General features: G+C 48.8%; 1 protein-coding gene across 4 annotated transcripts in view; it reads right to left on the bottom strand.

Annotated features, from left to right (window-relative positions):
- Positions 1 to 23,334, bottom strand: part of sh3tc2 (SH3 domain and tetratricopeptide repeats 2) — a 174,547-nt gene extending 151,213 nt beyond the window's left edge. Inside the window, exons 1-3 of one of the 4 annotated variants that reach the window (XM_072512121.1) lie at positions 23,192 to 23,334; positions 22,934 to 22,994; positions 20,012 to 20,747 (exon numbers count right to left, since the gene is read on the bottom strand). In XM_072512121.1, the coding sequence (XP_072368222.1) occupies positions 20,012 to 20,318 (307 nt within the window). In that variant the 5' untranslated portion in view covers positions 20,319 to 20,747; positions 22,934 to 22,994; positions 23,192 to 23,334. Of the gene's footprint in view, positions 1 to 20,011; positions 20,748 to 22,933 lie in introns of all 4 variants that reach the window. The other 3 variants (XM_072512119.1, XM_072512120.1, XM_072512123.1) reach the window with 3 other exon arrangements.
- Between the last annotated feature and the right edge of the window lie 551 nt (positions 23,335 to 23,885).

Here is a 23,885-nt window from a genome sequence, read left to right as displayed (position 1 = left end):
TCGCAAAAGAATGCAATGGCCCCAAAAAGCCACAGAGTGCCCAACAGACAGGCACTTGAGTAAGAAAAAGGCAGAGCTCATCCATAGCGTTAGCGCCCGTTCGGATCAGACGGACTTGACTGTAACAGACTGACGGTGTACGGGCTCCCCCAGTTGGGTCTGCGATACCCTTTGGGATAGGTCAGGACGACCCGTAGTCACAGCGAAAATTCGGGGACAGCCTATCGAGTTTCTTTGGGACACAGGAGGGTCCCGCACCACCATAAATTCCTCCACCCTTTTTCAGGACACGTGGCCCACTACAGCCACTATCACCCTCAATGGCTTTACAGGCCACTCACAGCAGGGACACATCACGGCCCCTGTACCCATTCAGATAGGAAACATTACCACAAAACACCCCGTAGTTTTAGTAGACCTGCCCCACACAGCAGAACACATTATGGGGATTGATTTTATGAATTCCCACCACCTATCCTTTAATCCAGTCAACCAGTGGGTCTGGAAGATGGCGAAATCCGCTAGAGCCCCCACAACGCTCAATATAGGGGACTATATGAACAAAATTAGCACAGTAGGCGAGTTTTGGTTCAACCCCACCACACTCAGCACGGACAGGCAGGTTAGGGCAGTCCTGCAAAAGAACAGGGCAGCATTTGCGACCCACAAGCACGACTGTGGACGGATGACTGACTCCGTACAAGTAACAGGACTGGACCCTTGACCCCAAAAACAGTACGGATTCCCCCGAGAAGCAGAGGGAGAAATCCTAAAGGTTATAGAGAGCTTATTAGAGCAGGGCGTACTACGATCGGCAACCTCTACTAATAATGCCCCGATTTGGCCAGTGAGAAAGCCCGACGGATCATGGCGCTTGACCATTGATTATAGGGAACTCAATAAAGTCACCCCGCAGCAGCCCCCACCGTAGCAACAGGTCCCGAGACCACGCTCAAGCAGGGACTCAATTCCCGATATTTCACGGTTTTGGACATCAGTAATGGATTCTGGTCCATTCCATTGGCAAAGGCGTGCCAGTATAAATTTGCCTTCACTTTCAAAGCACAGCAGTACACGTGGACATGCCTGCTACAAGGCTTCCACAACTCCCCCTCCATTTTCCACCGACAGCTGGCAAATGGACTAGCAAAATTTTCTCGCCCCGAATGTCTGGTACAGTATGTAGATGATCTACTACTGCAGACAGACACTAAGGAAGAGCACATTGAGCTTCTGTCCGAACTCCTGGAATTATTACATTCCATTGGTTGTAAAGTTAACCCCAAAAAGGCCCAGATTTTGGAAGAAAAAGTGGTATATTTGGTAACAATTATCACGCATGGTAAACGCGAGATCGAGCATAAAAGAATTGACTCGATCGCTAAATTGCCCCTTCCCCAGAACGTTTCAGCCCTCCGGTCGTTTTTAGGACTGGTTGGCTACTGCCGAAACCACATTGACGGTTTCGCCAGCAAGGCAGCGCCCCTCTCAGACCTCCTAAAGAAGGGAGCCCCCTGGGAGTGGCTTCCGCAGCATACGGATGCTGTGGAATCATTAAAACAGGTTCTCATAGCCGCCCCCGCACTACAAGTTCCAGACCCGCTTTCCCCTTACGCAATAGAGGTAGCGACCACAGACCGCACCCTTTCAGCCGTGCTCCTGCAGGAACGGCACGACCAGTTAAGACCCGTGGCTTTTGCCTCCCGAATTTTAGATGCTGTGGAGCAGGGATTTTCAGCCTGTGAGAGGCACCTGCTCGCAGTTTTCTGGGCAGTCCAGTACTTTTCCTATATTACCGGACTGAACCCCATCACCATTCTGACCGAGCACACCCCCACCCACCTTTTACTGGACGGACGACTTAAGGACGGTACCGTCAGCCAAATACGCGCAGCTAGATGGACCCTTCTCTTGCAGGGACGGGACATCACAGTAAAACGGACAAAGACTCACACATACTTAGCGGCCAATTTACAGTACCCCGGAACCCCCCATGAATGTGAAATCATCTCTCCACACCACAACACAGGCCCCTTTATAGTAAAACACCCCCCAGAAAAATAGGTAATCCATCTCAGAGCCCCCCTCACCCAGACACATGTGACCCCATTAAGATTTATGTGGATGGATCTTCTACAGTCTTAGATGGGCAACGCATAACAGGTTGCGGGATTTATGTTGAAGACGCGCAGGGGCGCGCCCTCGAGGAAATAGCATTAAAACTCCCCGGACACTTAGGCGCGCAGGCAGCAGAGCTTGCGGCCATCGCGTACATAGTAGAGCACCCAGATTCCTTCCCCAGCCCAGCAGACATATACTCAGACAGCCTCTATGTCTGTAACAGCCTTACAGAATTTCTGCCCCTGTGGGAAACAAGAGGATTTGTTTCCGCGGACGGGAAACCCCTCCCCTCAGCCCCATTACTCCGCCATATTTTACAAAAAGCCCAGAACAGGACTTTTGGGATCATAAAAGTCCGCAGCCACCATCGTTCCTCCCCCCCTGGAACTGTAAAAGCCGACGCACTGGCTAAGGCAGGATCCAGGCATGGGTACTTTTGGAAACCCCCCTAAAGCATGCCAGTGAGTGCAGTTCAGGTCACGCAGACTAGGATCGAGGATCTAGTAGAGGCCCAGAAGCAGGATAGCGCTCCCACTGAGATTGTGAAAGGGACGTTTCCAGCCTCCTACGAGAGGTTCAGAAATACACTGACCACACATGACGGTGTGGTGTTAAAGGACACCCTTTATGTAGTTCCTGAGCAGGATAGGAACCAATTAATTTGTCTATTCCATGATGGTCATGGACACCAGGGAATCGATCCCACCACAGCCCACCTCAAACAGCTTTGTTGGTGGCCAAATCTCAAGGAAGATGTAAGCTATTACATTGAGAATTGCCTTATCTGCGCGCAGAACAACCCCGATAGATATGCCAAAAAGGCCCAACTCAGCCACACCCGACCCGTTAATGGCCCCTGGACTAACCTCCAGATTGATTCTATAGGTCCATTGCCCCCTTGCAGGAATGGCTATAAATATGTTCTGGTGGTCATAGACACTTTTACAAAGTGGGTGGAAGCATTTCCAGCCCGCACCAACACCGCGAAAACCACAGCCAAGATCCTAGCCCACCACATCTTTACAAGATGGGCACTACCCCACAGTATTGAATCGGAACAACGTTCTCACTTTACGGGACGGGTCATGCAAAACGTCCTCACGATATTTGGCATCACCCAAAAATTCCACATTGCCTACCACCCACAGTCGAGTGGTATAGTGGAGCGCATGAATCGGACCTTAAAAACCACCCTCAGAAAAATGGTCCAGCAGAACAACACCACTTGGGACTCAGTCCTCCCTTCTGCGCTGATGTTTTTGCGTAACACTGTTTCCACCTCCACAGGTTACACCCCCCACACTCTTATGATCGGACGCCCCATGAAAGGGACAGAATACTTGTTAGGTTTAGACCTGACCAGCCCTGAAATTACGGCCCTCACCCACGAGAAAGCCGTGGAGCAATTAGTTGCTAATGTAAAAACGGCTCAGTTAGCAGCCGCAGTTAAATTGGGCACCAAAAAGAAACAGCGCAAGGCCTGTTTTGATAAGACAGTGCATGCAACGGAGTATGATATAGGACAGCAAGTGATGTTGTCTGTATATAACCCCAGCACATTCCGGTCTCCAAAATACTCGGATCCGTACTCCATTACGGATAAAGTAAGCCCATCGGTATACAAAATAAAATACCCAAATGGTAAGACTGCGTGGTTTCATATTAACCAGTTAAAGGCTTATGGAACACAGTCAAACCACGCCCACCACGTCATGCTTGACACAGCAGACCACACCCCGCCCACAGCCAACGTAACCAGACCAACCCCTACCACGTCCAACCCAGCCACAGACTCGCCCTCGACTCCACCCCCAAAATCTACACTCCGCCCCGGAACGCCACAGACTGCAGCAGCAGAGACAGCGACTGTGACTCGGACGATAGCCACAGCACGCCTCCCTACTATCCCCATACAACCGGACCCACACCCAGCGACTCCGATTTCGACTCCAGTGATCCCTTCATGATCATGTTTCTAAACAAATCCCACCACCGACCATCGAACCACACCGACGACCCCGACTGTGTCCCCACACAACTCGACACAACTTATTGGCACCGCAACAATTCCTACAGACTCGTCCGCAACAACGAAAGCAACCCCAACTCACACCAAGCAGCCCTTTCAGCCCTAATTCACTCCAGAGTTTGGCACCCGGGAGAAGGGGATGACCTCGAGTCTGACTCGCAAACCGCCAACCCCTTTGTGACCCTGTTCGCAACAGAGAACTGAGGTGTCCACATGATGTTTAAAGGAAACGCTTGGGAGAAGTGTTGTCCTTCCTGATGGAACCTGCAGGATGTTTTATGTTGTTCGTACGTTTGTTTTGTGTTGTTCGTCTGACAGGAGAATTTTTCTCACTGCCACACGCCCATTCACCTGAAACTTCTGAGCACTTGCCCTCAGAGACCCACCGCGACCAGGCGCTTGTTCAGCGGAACTAGCTCGTCTGCACACACTTCAGCTGATACCGGTTCGGGTACCAGACGCCTGATCGTAGCTGCTCTTGTGATTCAAGGATAGAATCACTGTAGCAACCCCACCACGATGACTACATTTTTGCCCGTTCTTGTCGGTTGCTCAGGCAGTGGAGGAAACAGCGCGAGACCCGCCCTGCCTGGGGACTCCCCCGTTGGTCAAACACGCTCGGGTAGGGGAGATACGGCATTGGTAGCCGTCCTACCCGGGGACTCCACCCAAATCTTACCCGTCGCGGCCCATACGCACCTCATTTGACATTTTTCATTTCAAAAAGTTTTTATTTGTTTCGGCGACCTTTAGGTTGCTGCCATATGCTATTTACATCCTGGAACATTTGGATGGTAAATCAGCACTGGTCCGTCATTCGGGAGTGTGCCGTGTCCTAAAATTTGTTTTTGGCAAAAAAAGAAATGAGGGAGTCACACATAGTGACCAATTATAAGGGAATAATTGGCCCCAAAAGGACAGACACACTAACACACCAGATATTAAACCAAGGTAGTTACAGATACTATGCTTGTTTTTACAGAACTCCAGAGGCTCCAGGACCGGAGAAAACAAAAGAACACAAGAAGGAAAAGGAAAGAGGACAGCCAGGACAGCCACGAGGACTTCTTGCATCGTGCTCAACATTTTTTTCATGAACACTTGGTTGCGCGGGAACGCAACCATTACTTCAAACCTCCCTACCGTTAATGTTTCACTGCCCCGCAGTACCCACAGCCCAGTCACCAGCAATACTGCATCTTCCTGGTGTGCCAGGTTCATAACCTGGTACTCCCTGTCCTACATGATTGAAGCACTGTTAAGCGTTGGCAATACTCTGCTGTGTAGTGCAGACTATGCGCCGCCGCAAGTGGAGAAGGAGAGCGTACCGCGCTCGAATCCCGGTATATCGGATCCGATCCCCTATATTCGGTTATGACCAGACCCCCGACCCAGAACAAAATAATAAAGAGCATTCACTTGCGTTATTACTGTAAATAAAAAGATGTGCAAAACTTTTCATGAACAAAAAAAAATGTATGATCCTGAGCTTGACTGCCAAGCCAGGAAAGAGTATATTAAATGTTGATTGTTGTTGTATGTTTTAGGAAGATAGGATAATGCAATGTTTAGTGAGTATAGTGTATTTAGGTAAAATTAGAGGTTCCAAGTTCGTTATTTTGTAAATGCATGCCCCTGCCTGACATAGCGCCCTTAGAATTGTTTAGGTAAAAATTTGTGTGCATAGCTAGGGTCAGAGCAGTGGCCATGTCGGAGGTGTCCCCCCCGGTCAGGGAATGGAAAGAACAAAATTTATGTGATCCTTCACGCTTAGCGTTAGGATCACAAGGAGGGGTTGTAGCCACCTAAAATGGCTGATTCCCGCGTAAAATGGTCAAACCCCGATCTAAAATGGCGAACGAAAGAGGCTGATGGGAAATTCAGCCAACAGGACTCAAACGGACGGCTGCAGGCAAAACAGTGTATTCGGCTCGGAGGAAGTCGGCCCAGACCGATACCTGCAACCATTAACAGCACAACAACCCAGCCATCTGCATACTAAGCAGCCATCCCCGGGAACAATTGCTACACATTAGCAACATAAAGCCGATCCAGACTTTTCGGCGCCAGCAGTGGCTGAGACAAAGAAAGGTGGACGACCACCCCCCCCCCCCCGCCCCCCCGATCAAGGAATCGCCCCATTATTGGAGCATATCGAACCAAGTGATTGGGACCAAGTCCAATCACTTGGAACCAGGTTCAAGGTCCGCCCCGAGAGGCGGGAAGCCCCTAGGGACTATAAAAATAGGGGCCAAGTTCAGATCGACCCTTCTTCTCCTACTCGCAACCTTCGAGACCCTTCGACGAAGAAACAAGTAAGTCTTACTCCAGCGATCGCTACCAGATAGGTGCTCCAGACCATCGACCCATACCAGCCTTTTTGAATCCCGCAGGCCAGACCCAATTCGATAGACCATTTGTTTCCTTGACCTGGTGGGCCATCACCAAAGTTAAGTATTGGCCTTTAGTGGTAGGTAATAGTCTAGAAGTAGGATTATTGTTTAAGTATTTATTGCTGTATATAATAAATGATCGTTAATTTAACTTTTATTAAGCGGTGTGCTGCATTATTAATCATTACTTGAGATTGAACCACGTGGCAGTATCAGAAAGATACCTGGCGACTCGTGAGCAAAGGTGACAGAATTAGAGCTAATAAAACTAAGGCTAATAAGAGCAACATTTTGGCGAATATACTTAACGTGCTATTTGGTTAGGTAATGAACATTGGAACAAGAAACATGTTGACAATCACCGAGAACTAATTTTCCTCACCTCATTTGACACTAAGCAGACTCAATGTACCAAAAGGTACACTGTAGCCTTATCGAGGGAGAAGGGTAGCAAAATTATACAGCCCAAAATCAGTACACACCCAGCAAAAGCAAGCACCCTGGAAGAGACTTAAGTTGACCACAGCAGTATGGGGAAGGGGCAGAAACATGCGCTCTCCCCAGTTAATGATATTTTTGGTGAATAAATTGTGAGTAATTTATAGTTTTATCAACCTGGTTTAATTGGGGGGGGGGGGGGGGGCTGGCAAATAAATAAAGAAGTTGCAACATTCAGTGAAAAGTTTTAGAAAGGTGTTTGAAAATGCCCCACTGAGATTGTGGCATAATGTTAGCTGTAACAGTCTTCTTTCCACATACGGAGGTGCACAAGAACAAAGAAGGAGTAGGCCATTTAACCCTTGAGCCTGTTCCAGCACTCAGTGGTGTCATGGTGACCTAACTCAACCTTACCCACCTATCACCCAAACCCCTAAATAACATTGATTGATTTTTTCTACGAATCTCAGATTTAAAATTAACAACTGACTTAACATCAACCATCATTTGTGGAAGAGGGTTCCAGGGCTGCATTCTCCGTTTGCCGACCCCGAAATCGCGAAATGCGATTAGGCGGAGAATAAGTTCCGATGCCAAAATCGTGGGCGGGCTCCGATTTGGCGTCAAATCGCAGTTCTCCGTCACCTCGACAGTAGTGTCAATGCGGTCTGGAACGCACGAACAATAAACACTGTTTGCATATCATTAGCGGGTCCGACCCGGTATTCTCCGGGCCAGCGCAATTCTCCTCCTCCAATGTGCCAAAGTCCCCGACGGCGCGGTTCACTTGTGCTTTTAAAAATCGTGAAACCGCCGTCGTGGCGGATGAGGGAGGGAGAAGAGGTAGGACACAGAGGAGCTACTTCGGGTTGCTGAGCCGGACACTGGCCAGGCTGCCTGAGGTGGGGGTGCGCTGCCAGGGTCAGGGGACGGGGGGGCTGACGGGGCACAGGCCGAGTGGCCGGGGTGACCCCCCATGTGACTGGAGCGGTGCCCGGGACAGGAGGCATCGCAGGTGGCCTTGTATGTACCAGAATCACCTCTCATTCGAGGAGCTGCTGGACTGGGCATCCCGAAGACTCCGGCTGAGCAGGGAGACAGTGCGACATATCTGCCAGATCATGGCAAACCTGGCACGGCGGGGGGAATGGGAGAGGACAACTGCTCCCGGTGGCCGTCAAAGTAACAGACGCCTTTAACTTCTATGCCACGGGGTCCTTCCAGGTGCCGAGAAGGGACCTGTCCAGGATCTCACAGACCTCGGTGTACAGGTGCATTGTGCCGTTATGGAGGCCCTATATGCCCAGGTGGCTCAATACATCCGCTTCAATGCGCACCGAGCCCACCAGGATTCCAGGGCAGTGGAGTTCACAGCCATCGCCGAGATGTCCCGGGTCCAGGCGATAATCAACAGGGTGCATGTTTCCCTTATGGGCACCTGCAGGTAAGGCCGTTCTATACAAGCCGAAATGGGTTCCACTCAATCGTGCAGCTAATATGTGACCATCAGATGCGCGTCATACCCACCTGCGCCCGATACCTGAGCAGTGTACACAACGCCTTCACCCTGGCACACTCAACGATTCCTGACACGCGCCCACAGCTTGAGACGCGTCCACAACTTGGGGTTGGCTCCTGGGTGACAGGGGTTATCCACTACGGTCGTGGCTGATGACACCTATCCGGAGGTCACAGAACAACGCGGAGACCCGCTACAATGGCACCCATACAGTGACCTAGTCCGTGATCGAGCGGTGCCTCGGCCTCCTGAGGATGCCCTCCAGTATGATGCTGAGAGGGTCGCCCATATCGTGGTGGCCTGCTGCATCCTCCACAGCATCGCGCAGCAGAGGGGCGATGGGGGAGGACGATAAACACCAGGCTTCGTCCGACGAGGAGGATGCGGGTGAGAGGGTGGGTCATGGGCGTCAGGGCCAATGCGCACATGATGCTCTGAACGCTTCCAGGTTCATCAACAGAGGTGGGGGGGGGAAGTGGCCAGGGACACTGCATCCCATATCCCCTCACCCTCCCCAGCCTGCAACTCCTCCCTGATACATACCTATAGCATTATGGGATGGGGGCCGTGGGTTGGCAGTAACAATGTGCCTGGTCCATGGGATGGAGGATGATGACAAATAGCAACCCACTCTGCGATGAGCCCTAGTGCTCCACATGGTTGGACAACATCTGACTCCTGCCCCACGGTAGCATTTCCACTGTCCACCTGGGTGATTCCTGTGTGCGAGCTGGCCATTCCATCACACGGTCCAATTGAATCACCTGGGGTGGCAGGGTGGAGCCCAGGCCATCTACAGGGTCCGCCCATCCCCCCCCCAACCCAATGTCTGCCTATCTCCCCTCCCGCCCAGCCCAGCCCAGCACACCTCACACACCCATTGGACAGAGCATCGAGGCATGTTATAAGGGTGGAAAAAGGTGTTTAATGTGAATACATATTTACAGATTTGTTCCCTAGCCCCTATAACTAAACTGTGCCCTGCACCCGTGCCAACTTATCTAGTTTCTAACTGTTCGGCCTTCCGGCCCAAAGGTTACATCTCGATGATTCCCCAGATGATACAGCAGGAGTGGAGGCAGCCTGGATCCCCATTGGCGGGCGCCTTCTGGGGCGACCGGGCCTGGATGGGCCAGTCTGCTGTTCAGGTGTCCTGGGTAGCGTGTGCCACCCTGTTCTGCCCGCTGCCCACCGGATGCACTTGAGACAGGAGGTGGAGGGTGGGGGTAGGGGTTGAGGGGGAGTCCGAGGTGCTGTGGGAATCACCAGCACGGAACTCATCGCCTCCTCCTCCTCCCTTGGGGTGCCCGATGGTCATGCAATTTCTTCTGGCACTGCTGGCCCATCCGGACATGGTTGCTGGTAGCGCTGATCACCTCTGCAACCCGCGCCCAGGCACGATGAACAGCGGCAACTGGTAGCCTCCTTCCTGGGTCGGCTACAGGGTCACCCTCCTCTCCTCCATGGTGCCCAGGAGGGTCTCCAGCTCGGCGTCGGTGAAGCATTGATCTGCTCTCCTCGCTGCCATCTTGTTGGCTGGGATGATGTGTGTGGGGGGTGGAATGTGTATATGCAGCTTGTCATCCTCCTGAGTGTCAATCACGAACCTGGCAAATCCGGCACCGTTTCTCCTTAGAATCAATTGTGTTCCACCTGGCACACCTGGTGCTAGCCCCTTAACAGTAGCGGAATCGGTCCAGGTGCGGCGCCAGTTTTGTTGTCGTGAAAGTCCATGAATTCTGCCTTGGCAGCAACTTAGTCTCAGAAACGGAGAACTCCGCCCCCAATCTTCTATCCCACCTTGCATATCGAGTATTTCCTAACTTCACTCCCAAAATGTCGAGCTCTAATATTTAGTCTATGTTGGTCCCCTAGTCCTGGACTCCAAAACCAGGAGAAATAGTGAGCGGAATTCTCCGACCCCCCGCCGGGTCGGAGAATCGCCGGCGGCCCGCGCAAATGCGCCACGATGCCGGAGAACCGGCACCACTGGGGCCAGAGTGGTCGGCGCGGCGCCGGTCGGGGTATGCGCTGACTCTCTGGCCCATGCCGGCGCGCCGATTCTCCGGCCCGGATTGGGCTGAGTGGCTGTTACCAAAAAGCCGAGTCCCGCCGGCGGCGTTCTAACATCCTCTGAGCTGGCGGGACCTCGGCATTGAAGGGACCGGCGGCTGCCTGCGGGGGGGGGGGGGGGGGTGAGCCTCCGTAGTGGTCTGACCCGCGATCAGGGCCCACCGATCGGTGGGCCGGCCTCTCGGTCAGGGGGCCTCCTTTCCTCCGCGCCGGCTCCTGTAGCCCTGCGCCATTTGGCGTCAAGGCCGGGGCGGGGAAGAAGGCCATTGCGCATGCGTTCATTGGCGCCGGCCCAACTGCGCATTCGTGGACCCCGCGGCGCCGGGTTCATGCCGGGATCGGCAGCTGGAGTGGCGTGGGCCGCTCCAGCGCCGTGCTACCCCACTATGGCCTGGAGAATCGGGTCTCGGAACGGGCGCCGACGCGGGAGTAAAACACTCCCGTTTTTACACCGGCGTTAGCCGCCCAATGGGAGAATCGCACCCAGTTTCTGTCTCTACCAAATCAGTTCTCTGGAATATTTGGACAGCTTTGATCAAAAATTCCACAAAACCTCTAATTTCCAGAGTAAACAATCTTAGTTTGTGTAATGTCCCCTCTTGAATCCAGGTGTCATTCTGATCCATGCTGCATTACCTCCAAGGCCAGTAAGCTAGTGTGATGAATGGTTACTGCACCTTTAATGTAATGATCTCTTTAAGACCGGGATTGGAACCCTGGGAGACTCCACCTCCGGCTCCACCCCCTAGGGAGCCATATATAAGGTAATGTCCAGTGGGCAGTGTGCAGTGAGCACACTTCTCGGTAGCTGACTGGTTCTCTGCTAATTAAAGCCTTTGTATTACCAACCATCTCTCTCGAGTTGTAATTGAGGGTATCTCAATTTAATTAGCAGACTACTTCAAGACGGACTGCGGTCTAAAGCCAGCGAAGCTCAACTTGGACTCTCGGTCACCGGAGGCTGCAAAAATTTCTAAATACTGGCTTTGGTGTTTTGAGGCCAACCCGAATACCTCGGACACTACAGTTGACGGGCCTCGCAAGCTGAGCCTACTACACGCCCGGGTGGGCCACAGACTCTCCTCCGCGAACGAGAAGGCCACCACGTACGAGACGGCGGTCGAAATCCTACGGAAGCACTTTGTTAAACCAATAAACGAGGTACACGCCCGGCATTTGCTCTCGACCTGCCGGCAGCACTCCAGGGAAACGCTAGACGAGTACGTGGAAAGACTCACGCGCTCGCTAGGAACTGCGACCACAAGGAGGTGACGGCAGAAGTCCATATGAACTTGCACATCCGAGATGCTTTCGTGTCCGGTATACGATCCACATACATCAGGCAGCGACTCCTCGAAGACGGAGCAAAAGACCTTCAAGGCACGGTAACGCTCGCCTCCTCTCTGGAAGTGGCCCACCATAATCTCCGCACGTACTCCACGGACACTGCGAGCCCCTCTCGGTCCCCTCCAGACTCGGCCACGCTGTTGCCCAGCCCGCTCCGCTATCTGCAACGACTGCGGAAAGAAGGGGCATTTCGCAAAGGTCTGCCTGGCTGGGCCCAAAGCCCAGAAACAAAAGTCTCATCGGGCCCAAAAATCGAGCTCCGAGGCCCACAGGTCCCGCAACGCAGCAGCGCGCTGGCCGGACACGCCCCCTTCTGATGCGTCGTCGGCCTCGTGCGAATCGTGGGGCGGCCATCTTGGCGGCGAGCATCTTCAAAATCCGACACGTGCGACCGACGGCGGTGGCCATTTCGTGACTCTGGGTGGCCATTTTGTGAGTCCGACTCAGCTGAGGACTCTGACTACCCGCAACTGGGTGATTGATGATTGATGCAGGTAGGGCAGTGGATGTTGTCTATATGGACTTCAGTAAGGCCTTTGACAAGGTCCCTCATGGTAGACTGGTACAAAAGGTGAAGTCACACGGGATCAGGGGTGAGCTGGCAAGGTGGATACAGAACTGGCGAGGTCATAGAAGGCAGAGAGTAGCAATGGAAAAGTGCTTTTCTGATCGGAGGGCATGGATCAGTGCTGGGACCTTTGCTGTTCATAGTATATATAAATGATTTGGAGGAAAATGTAACTGGTCTGATTAGTAAGTTTGCAGACGACACAAAGGTTGGTGGAATTGCGGATAGCAATGAGGACTGTCAGAGGATACAGCAGGATTTAGATCGTTTGGAGACTTGGGCAGAGAGATGGCAGATGGAGTTTAATCCGGACAAATGTGAGGTAATACATTTTAGAAGGTCTAATGCAGGTAGGGAATATACAGTGAATGGTAGAACCCTCAAGAGTATTGAAAGTAAGAGAGATCTAGGTGTACAGGTCTACAGGTCACTGAAAGGGGCAACACAGGTGGAAAAGGTAGTCAAGAAGGCATACGGCATGCTTGCCTTCATTGGCCGGGGCATTGAATAGAAGAATTGGCAAGTCATGTTGCAGCTGTATAGAACTTTAGTTAGGCCACACTTGGAGTATAGTGTTCAATTCTGGTCGCCACATTACCAGAAGGATGTGGAGGCATAGAGAGGGTGGAGAAGAGATTTACCAGGATGTTGCCTGGTATGGAGGGCATTAGCTCTGAGGAGCGGTTGAATAAACTTGGTTTGTTCTCACTGGAACGACGGAGGTTGAGGGGTGACGTGATAGAGATCTACAAAATTATGAGGGGCATAGACAGAGTGGATAGTCAGAGTCTTTTCCCCAGGGTAGAGGGTCAATTACTAGGGGGCATAGGTTTAAGGTGCGAGGGGCAAGGTTTAGAGGAGATGTATGAGGCAAGTTTTTTTTACACAGAGGGTAGTGGGTGCCTGGAACTCGCTGCCGGAGGAGGTGGTGGAAGCAGGAATGATAGTGACATTTAAGGGGCATCTTGACAAATACATGAATAGGATGGGAATAGAGGGATACGGACCCAGGAAGTGTAGAAGATTGTAGTTTACTCGGGCAGCATGGTCGGCACGGGCTTGGAGGGCTGAAGGGCCTGTTCCTGTGCTGTACTTTTCTTTGTTCTTTGGGAGCGATCACCCTTGACCAATCACGGCCGAAGCACCTGCGGAACTCCATGCTGCAGGTCTAAATCAACGTGCGCGACACTCCCTGCCTCTTCGACTCCCGGAGCACGGAAAACTTTATCCACCCAGAAACGGTAAGGCGCTGCTCCTTTCGCACCTATCCCGCCTCCCAAACTATCGCCCTCGCCTCCGGGTCCCACTCGGTCCAAATCACGGGGTATTGTGTCGCGAACCTCGCGATCCAGGGCGCCGAATTCGCCCGTTTCAAACTTTATATCCTCCCTCACCTCTGCGCCCCCCTGCTGCTCGGTCTGGACTTTCAGCGTAGCCACCGAAGCCTGACACTGAAGTTCGGCGGACCCCTGCCCCCACTCACGGTATGTAGCCTGGCAACACTTAAAGTTGCACCACTCCCCCTCTTCACGAACCTCACCCACGACTGTAAGCCCGTCGCCACCAGGAGTCGCCGGTACAGTGCTCAAGATATGACTTTTATCAAGTCAGAGGTTCAGCGGTTGCTGAAAGAAGAGGTCATAGAGGCTCTCACCTAGACTTTGTAAAGTCGTAGTATAACTTCCACCTTATTGCATTCTAGTCCATTAAATATTAAGTCTAGTATTCCATTAGCTTTCTTGATTATTTTCTACATCTCTCCATGAAATGTTTAATGGTCTATTCACCTGGACCCTGAAAACTCTTTTATAGCTTTTCACCATTTCTCTATTCTATCCTTATTAAGTCCAACGTGATCTCACACTGGCTTACATTGAAATTCATTGGCCACCATTTTTCTCATTCACGTAATCCATTCATATGGAATCCATTCAATGCAGCAGGAGGCTATTAGGCCCATCGAGGATGCACTGACCCTCTGAAAGAGGGCCCCTATCTAGGCCTATGTCCCCACCCCATCCCCGTAACCCAGTAACCCCACCTAACCTTTGAACACTAAGGAACAATTTAGCATGGCCAATCCACCTAACTTGCACATCTTTGGACTGCGGGAGGAAACCGGAAGAAACCCACGCAGACACGGGGAGGACATGCAAACTCCACACAGACAGTCACCCAAGGTCGGATTCAAACCCAGGTCCTTGGCATTGTGAGGCAGTAGTGCTAACCATTGTGCCGTGCTGTATCTCTTTGTAATTTTATACTTCACCTAAATGGCACTTATCTTTGTGCCTAGCATTAAAGCCAGAGAAAAGAATGGAATATTAATTTGGTGCTTATCTGTTGTAACAAATCACTTATTGATTCATTATATTTTGAGCAGTCAATCTTTTACTTTAGCATAAGTTACAGTTTTCCTTTCAACCTCTTGTTTTGCTTTACTCATCGATCTGTTCCAGAACCATGTCAATATTGCTCTGCAAACAGCCATTAGAACATGTATGAAAACAGCAAAATTGTAAACATGTTGGGCTGGATTATCTGGCTCATGTCACTGGTAGTGAAGTTATCGATGAGGCGGAGAATCTAGTGTTGGGGAGAAAATGATATTGCCGCGGGGGGTGGGGGGGGGGGGAAATTGCTTTGGATGCTCTGGCCCCCCGTTGGCGTCGGGATCAAGGTTTGCGCCCCACACCAGCAGACAGTTGTAAATGGGTTATTCATGCATCCACTTCATGGGCCGGGCACCATATTCTCTGGGCCTGCGTGATTCTCTAGTCCGGTAATCATGTAAATGAGAATTACTACTGGTCCTGACAAACGTGGCCCTGGCGCGGTGGAGCTTGTGGTGGGCCAAGGGGGTAACTCTTATCATAGAGGTGCACACAAAGCCCATTGGAGTGCCACCCTCACCCCCACAATGCAAGACCTGCCCACCCTAGGCCCACCATACCCACCCACCAGAGACCCCCCAACAGAAACCCCCAAAATAAAGAGACACCCACAGAGACCCCAGAAGAGACACATCTGTCAGGAAGCCGCCAGAAGACAGACTCCTGTCTTGAGGCTAGAGGGCAGTCCAGACAGAGGCAGTGAAAAAAAAATCACTGCTTTAACACTCACCTGTGCAATACAATTGCTGGCTCAGGCACACGAAACAGCACCTGTCAATTCCTAGAAACAGAAAAACAGTCAGCTGGATTTAAACCCCCTCAGACCTTTGGTCTGCAAGCCATGCATTCATTTCTCTTTGATATTGGTTTTACTAGGCTTTGAGTGACAATTTGCCCCCCTCCTCACCCCCAGCTGTCAGCATTGTTCCATTCATCTTCCTTCCCGGTTGAGTAACTTTGAAGTGGTGTAGCCTCAATGTTTATAAATATCAAGTTTTAATTGACAGCTTCGGGACCAGAATTAAGTGCTTTCCAATCACCTCCCTTCACTGTTGAGTGAATTTGAAGCGGTCAGCTGCAAACTGACAGCACTTAACTCTGGAGGTGTGTGGAAGCTGTCAATCGCAGCCTAGTAAAATCAGTATCAATGAGAAATGAATGAATGGCTTGCAGATCAAAGATCTGACAGGGTGTAAACCCAGCTGACTGGTTTTCTTTTTCCAGGAATTGACAGGTGCTATTTCCTGGATCTGAGCCAGCCAGTGAAATCCCCAGGCGAGTGTTAAAGCTGTGATTTTGTTTTCCCTTGCCTCTGGCTGGACTGCTCCCTAGCTTCCAGACAGAGGCCTCTCTTCTGGGGGCCTTCCTTACAGGGGTCTCTCTTCTGGGGGCTTCCTGACAGGGGTCTCTCTTCTGGGGGGGTCTGTGAGGGTCTCTTGACTTAGGGGGTCTCTGTGGGGAGTCTCTTTATTTACATGGGGCAGCTGTGAGAGGAGAGTTCTTTATTTAGGAGGTCTATGTTGGGGGGCAGTTTGGGTCACCCCCTACACGGGGGGGGGGGAAAGAGAGGAGGACCCATAAAATCTGGAGGTGGGGGCGATAAGTTGCGCTCCGTGGACGGGGAGGTTGGCCAGCTGCAGGACCACGCTATCGGGCTGCCTGCTGAAATGGCAGACCAATAGCAGGATTTCCTCAGGATTCCCGAGGGTCATCACGATGGCAATGGTTAGCACTGCTGCCTCATAGCACCAGGGACCTGGGTTCAATTCCGGCCTCGGGTCACTGTCTGTGTGGAGTTTGTACGTTCCCCCATGTCTGCGTGAATTTCCTCCGGTTGTTCCGGTTTCCTCCCACAGTCCAAAGACGTGCAGGTTAGGTGGATTGGCCCTGTTAAATTGCTCCTTAGTGACCAGGAATGTGGAATATAGGTTACTGGGATATGACAGGCTGGATGGCGGAATAGACAGGGGCAAAATATTCATTCAAAGGACCAGTGCAGACTTGATGGGCCGAATGGCCTCCTTCTGCACTGTAGGGATTCTATGACTCTATGAATCCCATGCAACCCTTGCCCTGCATAAATCTGCACAGCTAAGGATTGGGAATCACTTCCTGACTTACGCTCCCAATCAGATGCAATTCAGCTACGGTGAGAGTAGATAGAGCGGGTTTCTCCATCCCGCTGGTGTGGCACGCTGTCGGGATTCTCCGTTCCGCCGGCTGGTCAATGGGGTTTCCCATTGTGGAGCAGCCCCATGTCATTGAGAAACCCCCGGGCTGCCGCCAAAATGGAGAATCTCGAAGGCGGAGAATTCAGCCCATTGTCTCCCAAATGGAGGATCTTGTCCGTTCCTTCCATAAGTATTTATGATATTTTTGTACAAAGCCATCAAAGCAACTCTTTCTCCCATACAAATATGACACAGTCCTTAGGATTCCTCGCAAACATTAACAATTTCCTGGGGACTTGCTGAAATTGTTGATAGATCCTTGCGGTGCTACAAAACTGGAAGAGATCCTTGGTGCTACATGACTGGAAGAGCATTGATGCAATTGGAAAGCAGTAAAATATGGAATGGAGAATCAGATGCAGGACATGTGATAAAAAAATCTTTTTATTGCATAAAGGCTAGGAGTTTGTTGGAAGTATTGATGTTGGTCGAGTGGAAAACTGTTGAAAGGAAAATATTTTTTGCTATCAAGGGAGATGGCAGGTTCTAGGGGACACAATTGCAGTAGCTTCAGCACCATAGGCACCACAAGTAATGTGTGAGTTTTGTGCCATTCAGAGTTTATGTCAATGGACAAAGAGAATAAATGAGATGAAGTCACTGTCTAGTTTTAAGTCAGAGAGAAATTTGGGCTGTGGTTATTCCGACAACCTTGTAATCTTCGAGGTTAGAGGCTGGGAATTCTGTGGCAAGTAAATTATCTCATGACTCACTACAGAATGTCCACCATCTACAAGGCACAGGTAGAGTGTGATGAAGACTCTCCACTTGACTGGGCAAGTGCAGTTCCAACAACATTCAAGACGTTTGACACCATCCAGGACAAAGTACCCCAACTGATTGGCACCCGATCCAACACCTCCAACATTCAGTCCCTCCACAATGTGCACCTTCCGCATGATGCACTTCAGCAAATCACCAAGGATCCTTCGACAGCACCTTCAAAACCAGCAACCTCTACCACCTTGAATGACATGGGCAGCAGATGGATGACAATACCACCACCTGCAAGTTTCCTTCCAAACTACATACAATCGGACTTGGAACTATCATTCACTGTGGCCTAGTCAAAATCCTGGAACTCCCTCCCGATCAGCATGGTTGGTGTACCCACACCACAGGGTCTGCAGCAGTTTAAGAAGATGGCTCACCACCACCTTCTCAGGGATAAGCACTAAATGCTAGCCAGCAATGCCCATACCCCTTAAAATTATTTTAAAACGCCCTGTCGCTGGAGCACTTTCCAAATTTAAAACTATTGAAGCTGCAACGGTACTACTAGTCACCCACAATGGATTTTACTACTGTAACCTCTCTGTTGTGTCAGCAGGTCAGTCACACCTGCACAGATGCCCTCTGAGCTGCTTTTTCAAGCCAATGCACCGAGTCAAAAAGGAGCCAGTAAAGAATAAATGGCATTGTTCCAAACACTGTGGCAGCCATCGCCAAGCAAACAGGATTTTCTTTCCACCCCTCACCCCTAGTATCTCACAGCACTACCCAGAGGATCATTCTTCAATACGAAGAAACTCCTGGACAATCCAGGAAGTTTGATAATTCTCCATGTATTACTTGCACCAGCCTTGATTTGAAGGCCGTGCTAACTTAGAAACTACATCAACACGAAGCTGTTTGAAGCTTGCAAAAATAGATAGGAGATTTTGATTAAGGAATTATTTCTCTGCGTTCGCTGATCAATAATTAAGCATAAGTTGTGTTACTTCTTGTTTTCTAGTCAATTAGTTCTCAAGAAGATGATCAAAGTCAACAAATCAAACATAAAACACTTCTCAGAGGATTGAATGTGTATTGTTGCTTATTCCGAATTGGGAACGTACATGGTGAAATTAAAAATTGATATGGAAAACAATTGAGTATTGGAGAATATCCTGTCTCTAATTGTATCTTTAATGAATGGCATTAAGAAACACAGAGCTGCCTATTATTAACTCTGCCAATATTAGTCATAATTTCAGCAATGATTCTCTGGCCTTCACTCTGGCTCTCCATTGGAAGGACAGGATCACTGAATTTACCCGACTGTGAGATTTACTCATAGACACGGTTACATCATTATTTTAGGTTACCCCAGTTACTTAGAGAAAGGATATTCAAATAAATTACAAATTTTGTCTGATACAGAAGCTGATTTCTGAAGTTAAATTAGCACATTTGTGTACCGTTAAGTACATAAAAATGAAAGATATTTCTTTTTCAAAATAAGATACGTGTAGGTTATTTACAGCACTTCTAAAAATATTGTTTATATTGAAGCAAAAAAATGCTGCTAATTTATTAAATATAGCAGCAAAAACAAATAACCAATCAATTTGAGTCCCTTTTGTATGCCCTTCAACAATCATGTTACAATTACTTTACATTTTGATTATGTTAGCTGTTCAATTCTTTATACCTAATGTATAAACTTGTTTATGAGAATCATCATCCAAGTTGTATACTTTCTGAACCCAATGCATCTCATCACCACTCTGAATCAACAATGGAGGTTCATTAACACAATGAAAATAAATGTTACTTTTTCCAGATCAGCACCTTTCCTTTCAAGGCAACATTATTATTTCTCCCTTCCTGATAATTTCTATGTGACTAGCTGTCTGGAAGGACATTGCAAGTGACAAGTAGAAATGTAAAGCTCAGCTGGCCAAGAAGAAGACCCAGAGAAAAAAAGAGGCCAGCAAATAATGTAACTTCTCAGCCCACTGTGCCCCTCTGCAGTAAATGCAGCAGAGACTGCCATGGCAGAGTGGAGCTCCTGAGCCATGAAGCAATGTTTAACAGAGAGTTGACAACCGCAGCGCAAACCATCATCTTATGAGATTGAAGGCTGCCGCACACATTATTTTCTAGGATTTCACAAAGTTAAGTTTGGTCACATTACCTGGAGCTACTGCAGCGGCTCTGCTTACACTACTTCCCTCATTCCCACCAAGTTTGGCTATAGCAGCTTCAGACTCCAGCTTCTCCTCTGACTCACTACTATTTGGTTGTATGTTACAGTTCAGCATTCTGTCACTGAGCGGATCTGTGTATCTTGCAGTTCCTGATTGCAGTTCCAAGCTATTGTTCTGGCCCTTTGTCCTCCTTTCCTCTTCAGCTGATTCTGCACCATCTGATTTGCACTGGTTTTTTTTTGCAATACAAACAGTTTTGAGCCCACGAGATGGATTGCTTTCTATTTTCTGCATTTGTGGTATTTATATTTAGTCATTAGCAATAGAAAACATGCAGGTGTTGAAGCAGCTTACTCCCTTGATAGTACTTGTGTGGCTATTTTAATATAAATGATTACCAGGATGTGATTTATAAATCACCTCTTCATCGAGTGAAACTTCGAGAATTCTAAATTTTGTCTTTAAGCCATGAGTGGGCAACTAAATTCCTGATACATTTAAACGATACGCAGGTAGTTTTTCATGTCTTATTTTCCAATATTTTTATCACTTAACCTGTCATGTTATTCTTTAAGTCTTCCTTCCTCATAGCGATTTGTCCATCATTCAGTGGAGCATATCCAAATATTTTATTTCTTCTTCAGTCTTTAGGTCTAAATTATGTTTATCCTTCAACTTGCATCAGAATCCATTGCATTAATCAATGCACCGTGGAATTTGCTCCTGCAAGAAAAATGACTGTTCAGAAAAATAACGAAAGGGATATTTATGTTTGCTGTTTGTAACGAACGCATGCAGGCAAATTGCTTGGAATATCAGGTGCACGCACTCATTTGTTTAGTCTCAGAGCAGATATCGCTGTATTCTTTTCTTAAATGTTTTTTTCATAGTTCTGGAATTCAAATGATGAAATGTTTAATATCTAGTCACAAAGCCATGGATTCAAATAATCTGTATTGCTGGGGGAGGAAGAAATAAACAGATTTTGCTACACTGCAATAGTATTACTAACCACCCTACCATAAATCTGTGCTGAAAGGAAATATGAAGGAATTAAGCTAGTATCCCGCCTTCTAAATTCCTTATTAAAAGGGCGTGGAAAGAGAAACCAGTGAAGATATTTTCTTGAAGGCATATTCAGAAACAGTTCCTTGGTCCAAAAAATGCACAAAATATTTCACGAATGAAATATCACCAAAAAGTCTGCATAACCTCCTTGCTGCAAAGTACGTACTGTTTTTTTTTACAACTTCTTCCTTGAGGTTCTCAGTTTTTCCAGAAATAGAACCAATAGTTAAATAAAACCATGGGTTTGTTTTTCTTTAAATTTTTCAGAATGGATATTGGCACTGAATCACTGGATTACCTATAAGAAAACTTGTGTTCATATGTTTATTCAATATGGTTGAAAGTTTCCCTTCTACCTTTGCACATTACTGCTGCTTATACATTGGCAAATAGCATTAGCAGCTGGCACAAGAGTGAAATGGTCTTTGTGCTCCAGTTGCTATTTTCAGCCTCGTTCCCATCACCCGTTTTGTTGTCAGTTCGATGCTCATGGGGAGATGGTGGCAATGTGGTAATATCAATCCAAAGCAGCTAGTGGAATTTAAATTCAATTCATTAAAAAACTGGAATATAAAGCTAGTCTCAGCGATGGCGACCATGAACTATCATAAAGGATCCATCTGGTTCTCTAACCCCTTAAAGGAAGGGAGACCTTCCAACCTTATTCAGTCTGGCCTACGTGTGACAGCACTGTGGTTGTATATAAACAGCAGCTCACTTAAAGGGCAATTGGGATGGGCAACTAATGCTGGCTCTACCATTGACCCACATCCCATGAGTGAACAAAGAAAAAGAAAACCGCGGCCCTCAATGCTGCCTGCCCCCAAAGAATTGATGCCAAGTCTGCTTGCTACCACAAAAATAAATTGCACCACCCCCTCACCACTGATTGCGATGCGATAAAAAAATGCATTAGTTGTTGCAAAAGGGAATAATTCACAATAACGACCATACTCCTCAAATAATATTTTGGCCATAAAATCCTCTCAAATACTGCATTGTGTGCATCCACTTTCTGTGTGTGTCTAATGAGAATGTTGATGATATGCTGAGTCAAATGAAGATGAATGAGAGACAAAAGTTGGCTCCACCGCATTGAGCATGTTACCCAAAGGGGTTTAGATTTGCATCCGAAGATATATATAACATCAGCGTTCAGTATTTACTGTTATCGAAAGAAGAAGTTATATGCAGAAAGCGACTTTCACATCCTCGGGACCTTCCAAAGCATTTAACAGTCAATATTTTATTTTAAAGTGCAGTAACTGGCGTCATGTAGACAAATGCAGCTGGCAGATTTGCGCCTGCAAAAAACAGCAAGGAGGCAAATGACCATTTCTTTTTCAGTAATGGTGGTTGAGGTTAGCAAAGGGAGCAGGAGAGAACACCCCCCCCCCCCCCCCAACAGTCGGCTTGCATCATTGCGTTTATTTGCAGGAGCACACTGGGCCTCAGTATAATTTCGCATCAGTGGCAACCCCGTCAGCAATCTCCCCCAGTAATAAATTGATACCTCGACCCAGATAATTTGCCCAAATCATGGAGTGGGGCTTGAATCCAAGACTTCTGACTCAGAAGCATGACCCCCCAAGCTGACACTTAAGCGGTACACAAAAAAAATCCCACGTTCTCACTTTTCAGTCAAAATAGAAAGCGGCCATTCGGCCCTTCATGACAACTGACCACCGAGACGGGCAGCAGCATCACCCCAGGCGCTCTCCGTCCAGAATGAGCAGGGACATTCTAAGGATATTTTGTTAAGTGTACAATCAAACCGCCTACACTTAAACGTATAGCTGTTTTACCACATACACACACATATTTATTAAATCGTAACTGACCTTTACAGGCTCGACGTCCAAATTCGGTCTCATCTTCAGCGGGGCTTTGAACCGGTCCAGTCTGTGAAAAGATTTTACAATTTGGCTGGTTTTACATGGCAGCATTTGTCAATGTGGGGAATTGTCCAACTTACCGAAATCGGTTATCTTGTGGGGGAAAAAATGCGACTGAGGTGCAGTTTGCAGCCTGTCACTGGAGGGTGAGCTGGGGCTGGCGAGTGGGTGGGTGCCTCTGAGCAATGAATGGGACTCACTCACCGAGGAGCCCCGCTGCCCGGGCTTATCTCAAGGCGGCAACCAGAACGATGCACCCAGCCACAGCCGTTTACTCAAGTCGTCTGGGGCTCGGGTGGAAAAAGCCGCACATCTTCCCTGAACTGCGCCCGAGGCTGGAGTTGTTCCAGGCGGCAGGTAAATGAGTAACCTCTTGTTCAGTGACAGATCCGACTTCCTGTTTATCAGCTCCGCAAACCTTGAAGTAAACCGCGCGCCTTTTTTGTGTGAAGAAAAGCCCCCGGAACGACGGAGATTGGAAAGGTCGATGTGGGGAAAACTGCAGCCCTGGCTGAGAGAGCGAGTGGCAAATCACTGAGAAGCACCTGCGAGTTTTTTTTATATGGGACGTCACAATTTTTTTTTAAATGACAGGAGGAAACCTGATACTCCTCATTTGCATGCGAAACCAGATATATAAAGAAAAGTATCTGGGGCTGTGGTTATCTGTTGGGGATATGGAGCAAGGGCTGACCGTGTTGCTGCCTCGCTGCTGCAGCAGCAGCAATCAATGGTGAGCTGTGGGCTGTCAGGGGCTTTACAATATCTGCACAGCTTGCGCAAAGACACAATCGTGCCATCTCCTAAATAAACTTTGGTTCAAATGTTTCGTGCGTTTTGAATTTATCCCGCTCCCATGACCTGATGAGCAAGTCGATAATGCAGCGTTAACGATTGC

The sequence above is a fragment of the Scyliorhinus torazame genome, chromosome 7 (assembly GCF_047496885.1).
Source record: "Scyliorhinus torazame isolate Kashiwa2021f chromosome 7, sScyTor2.1, whole genome shotgun sequence".
Classification (NCBI taxonomy): domain Eukaryota; kingdom Metazoa; phylum Chordata; class Chondrichthyes; order Carcharhiniformes; family Scyliorhinidae; genus Scyliorhinus; species Scyliorhinus torazame.
The sequence above is the reverse complement of the archived record's forward strand: the minus strand, read 5'-3'. Positions and strand labels throughout refer to the sequence as shown.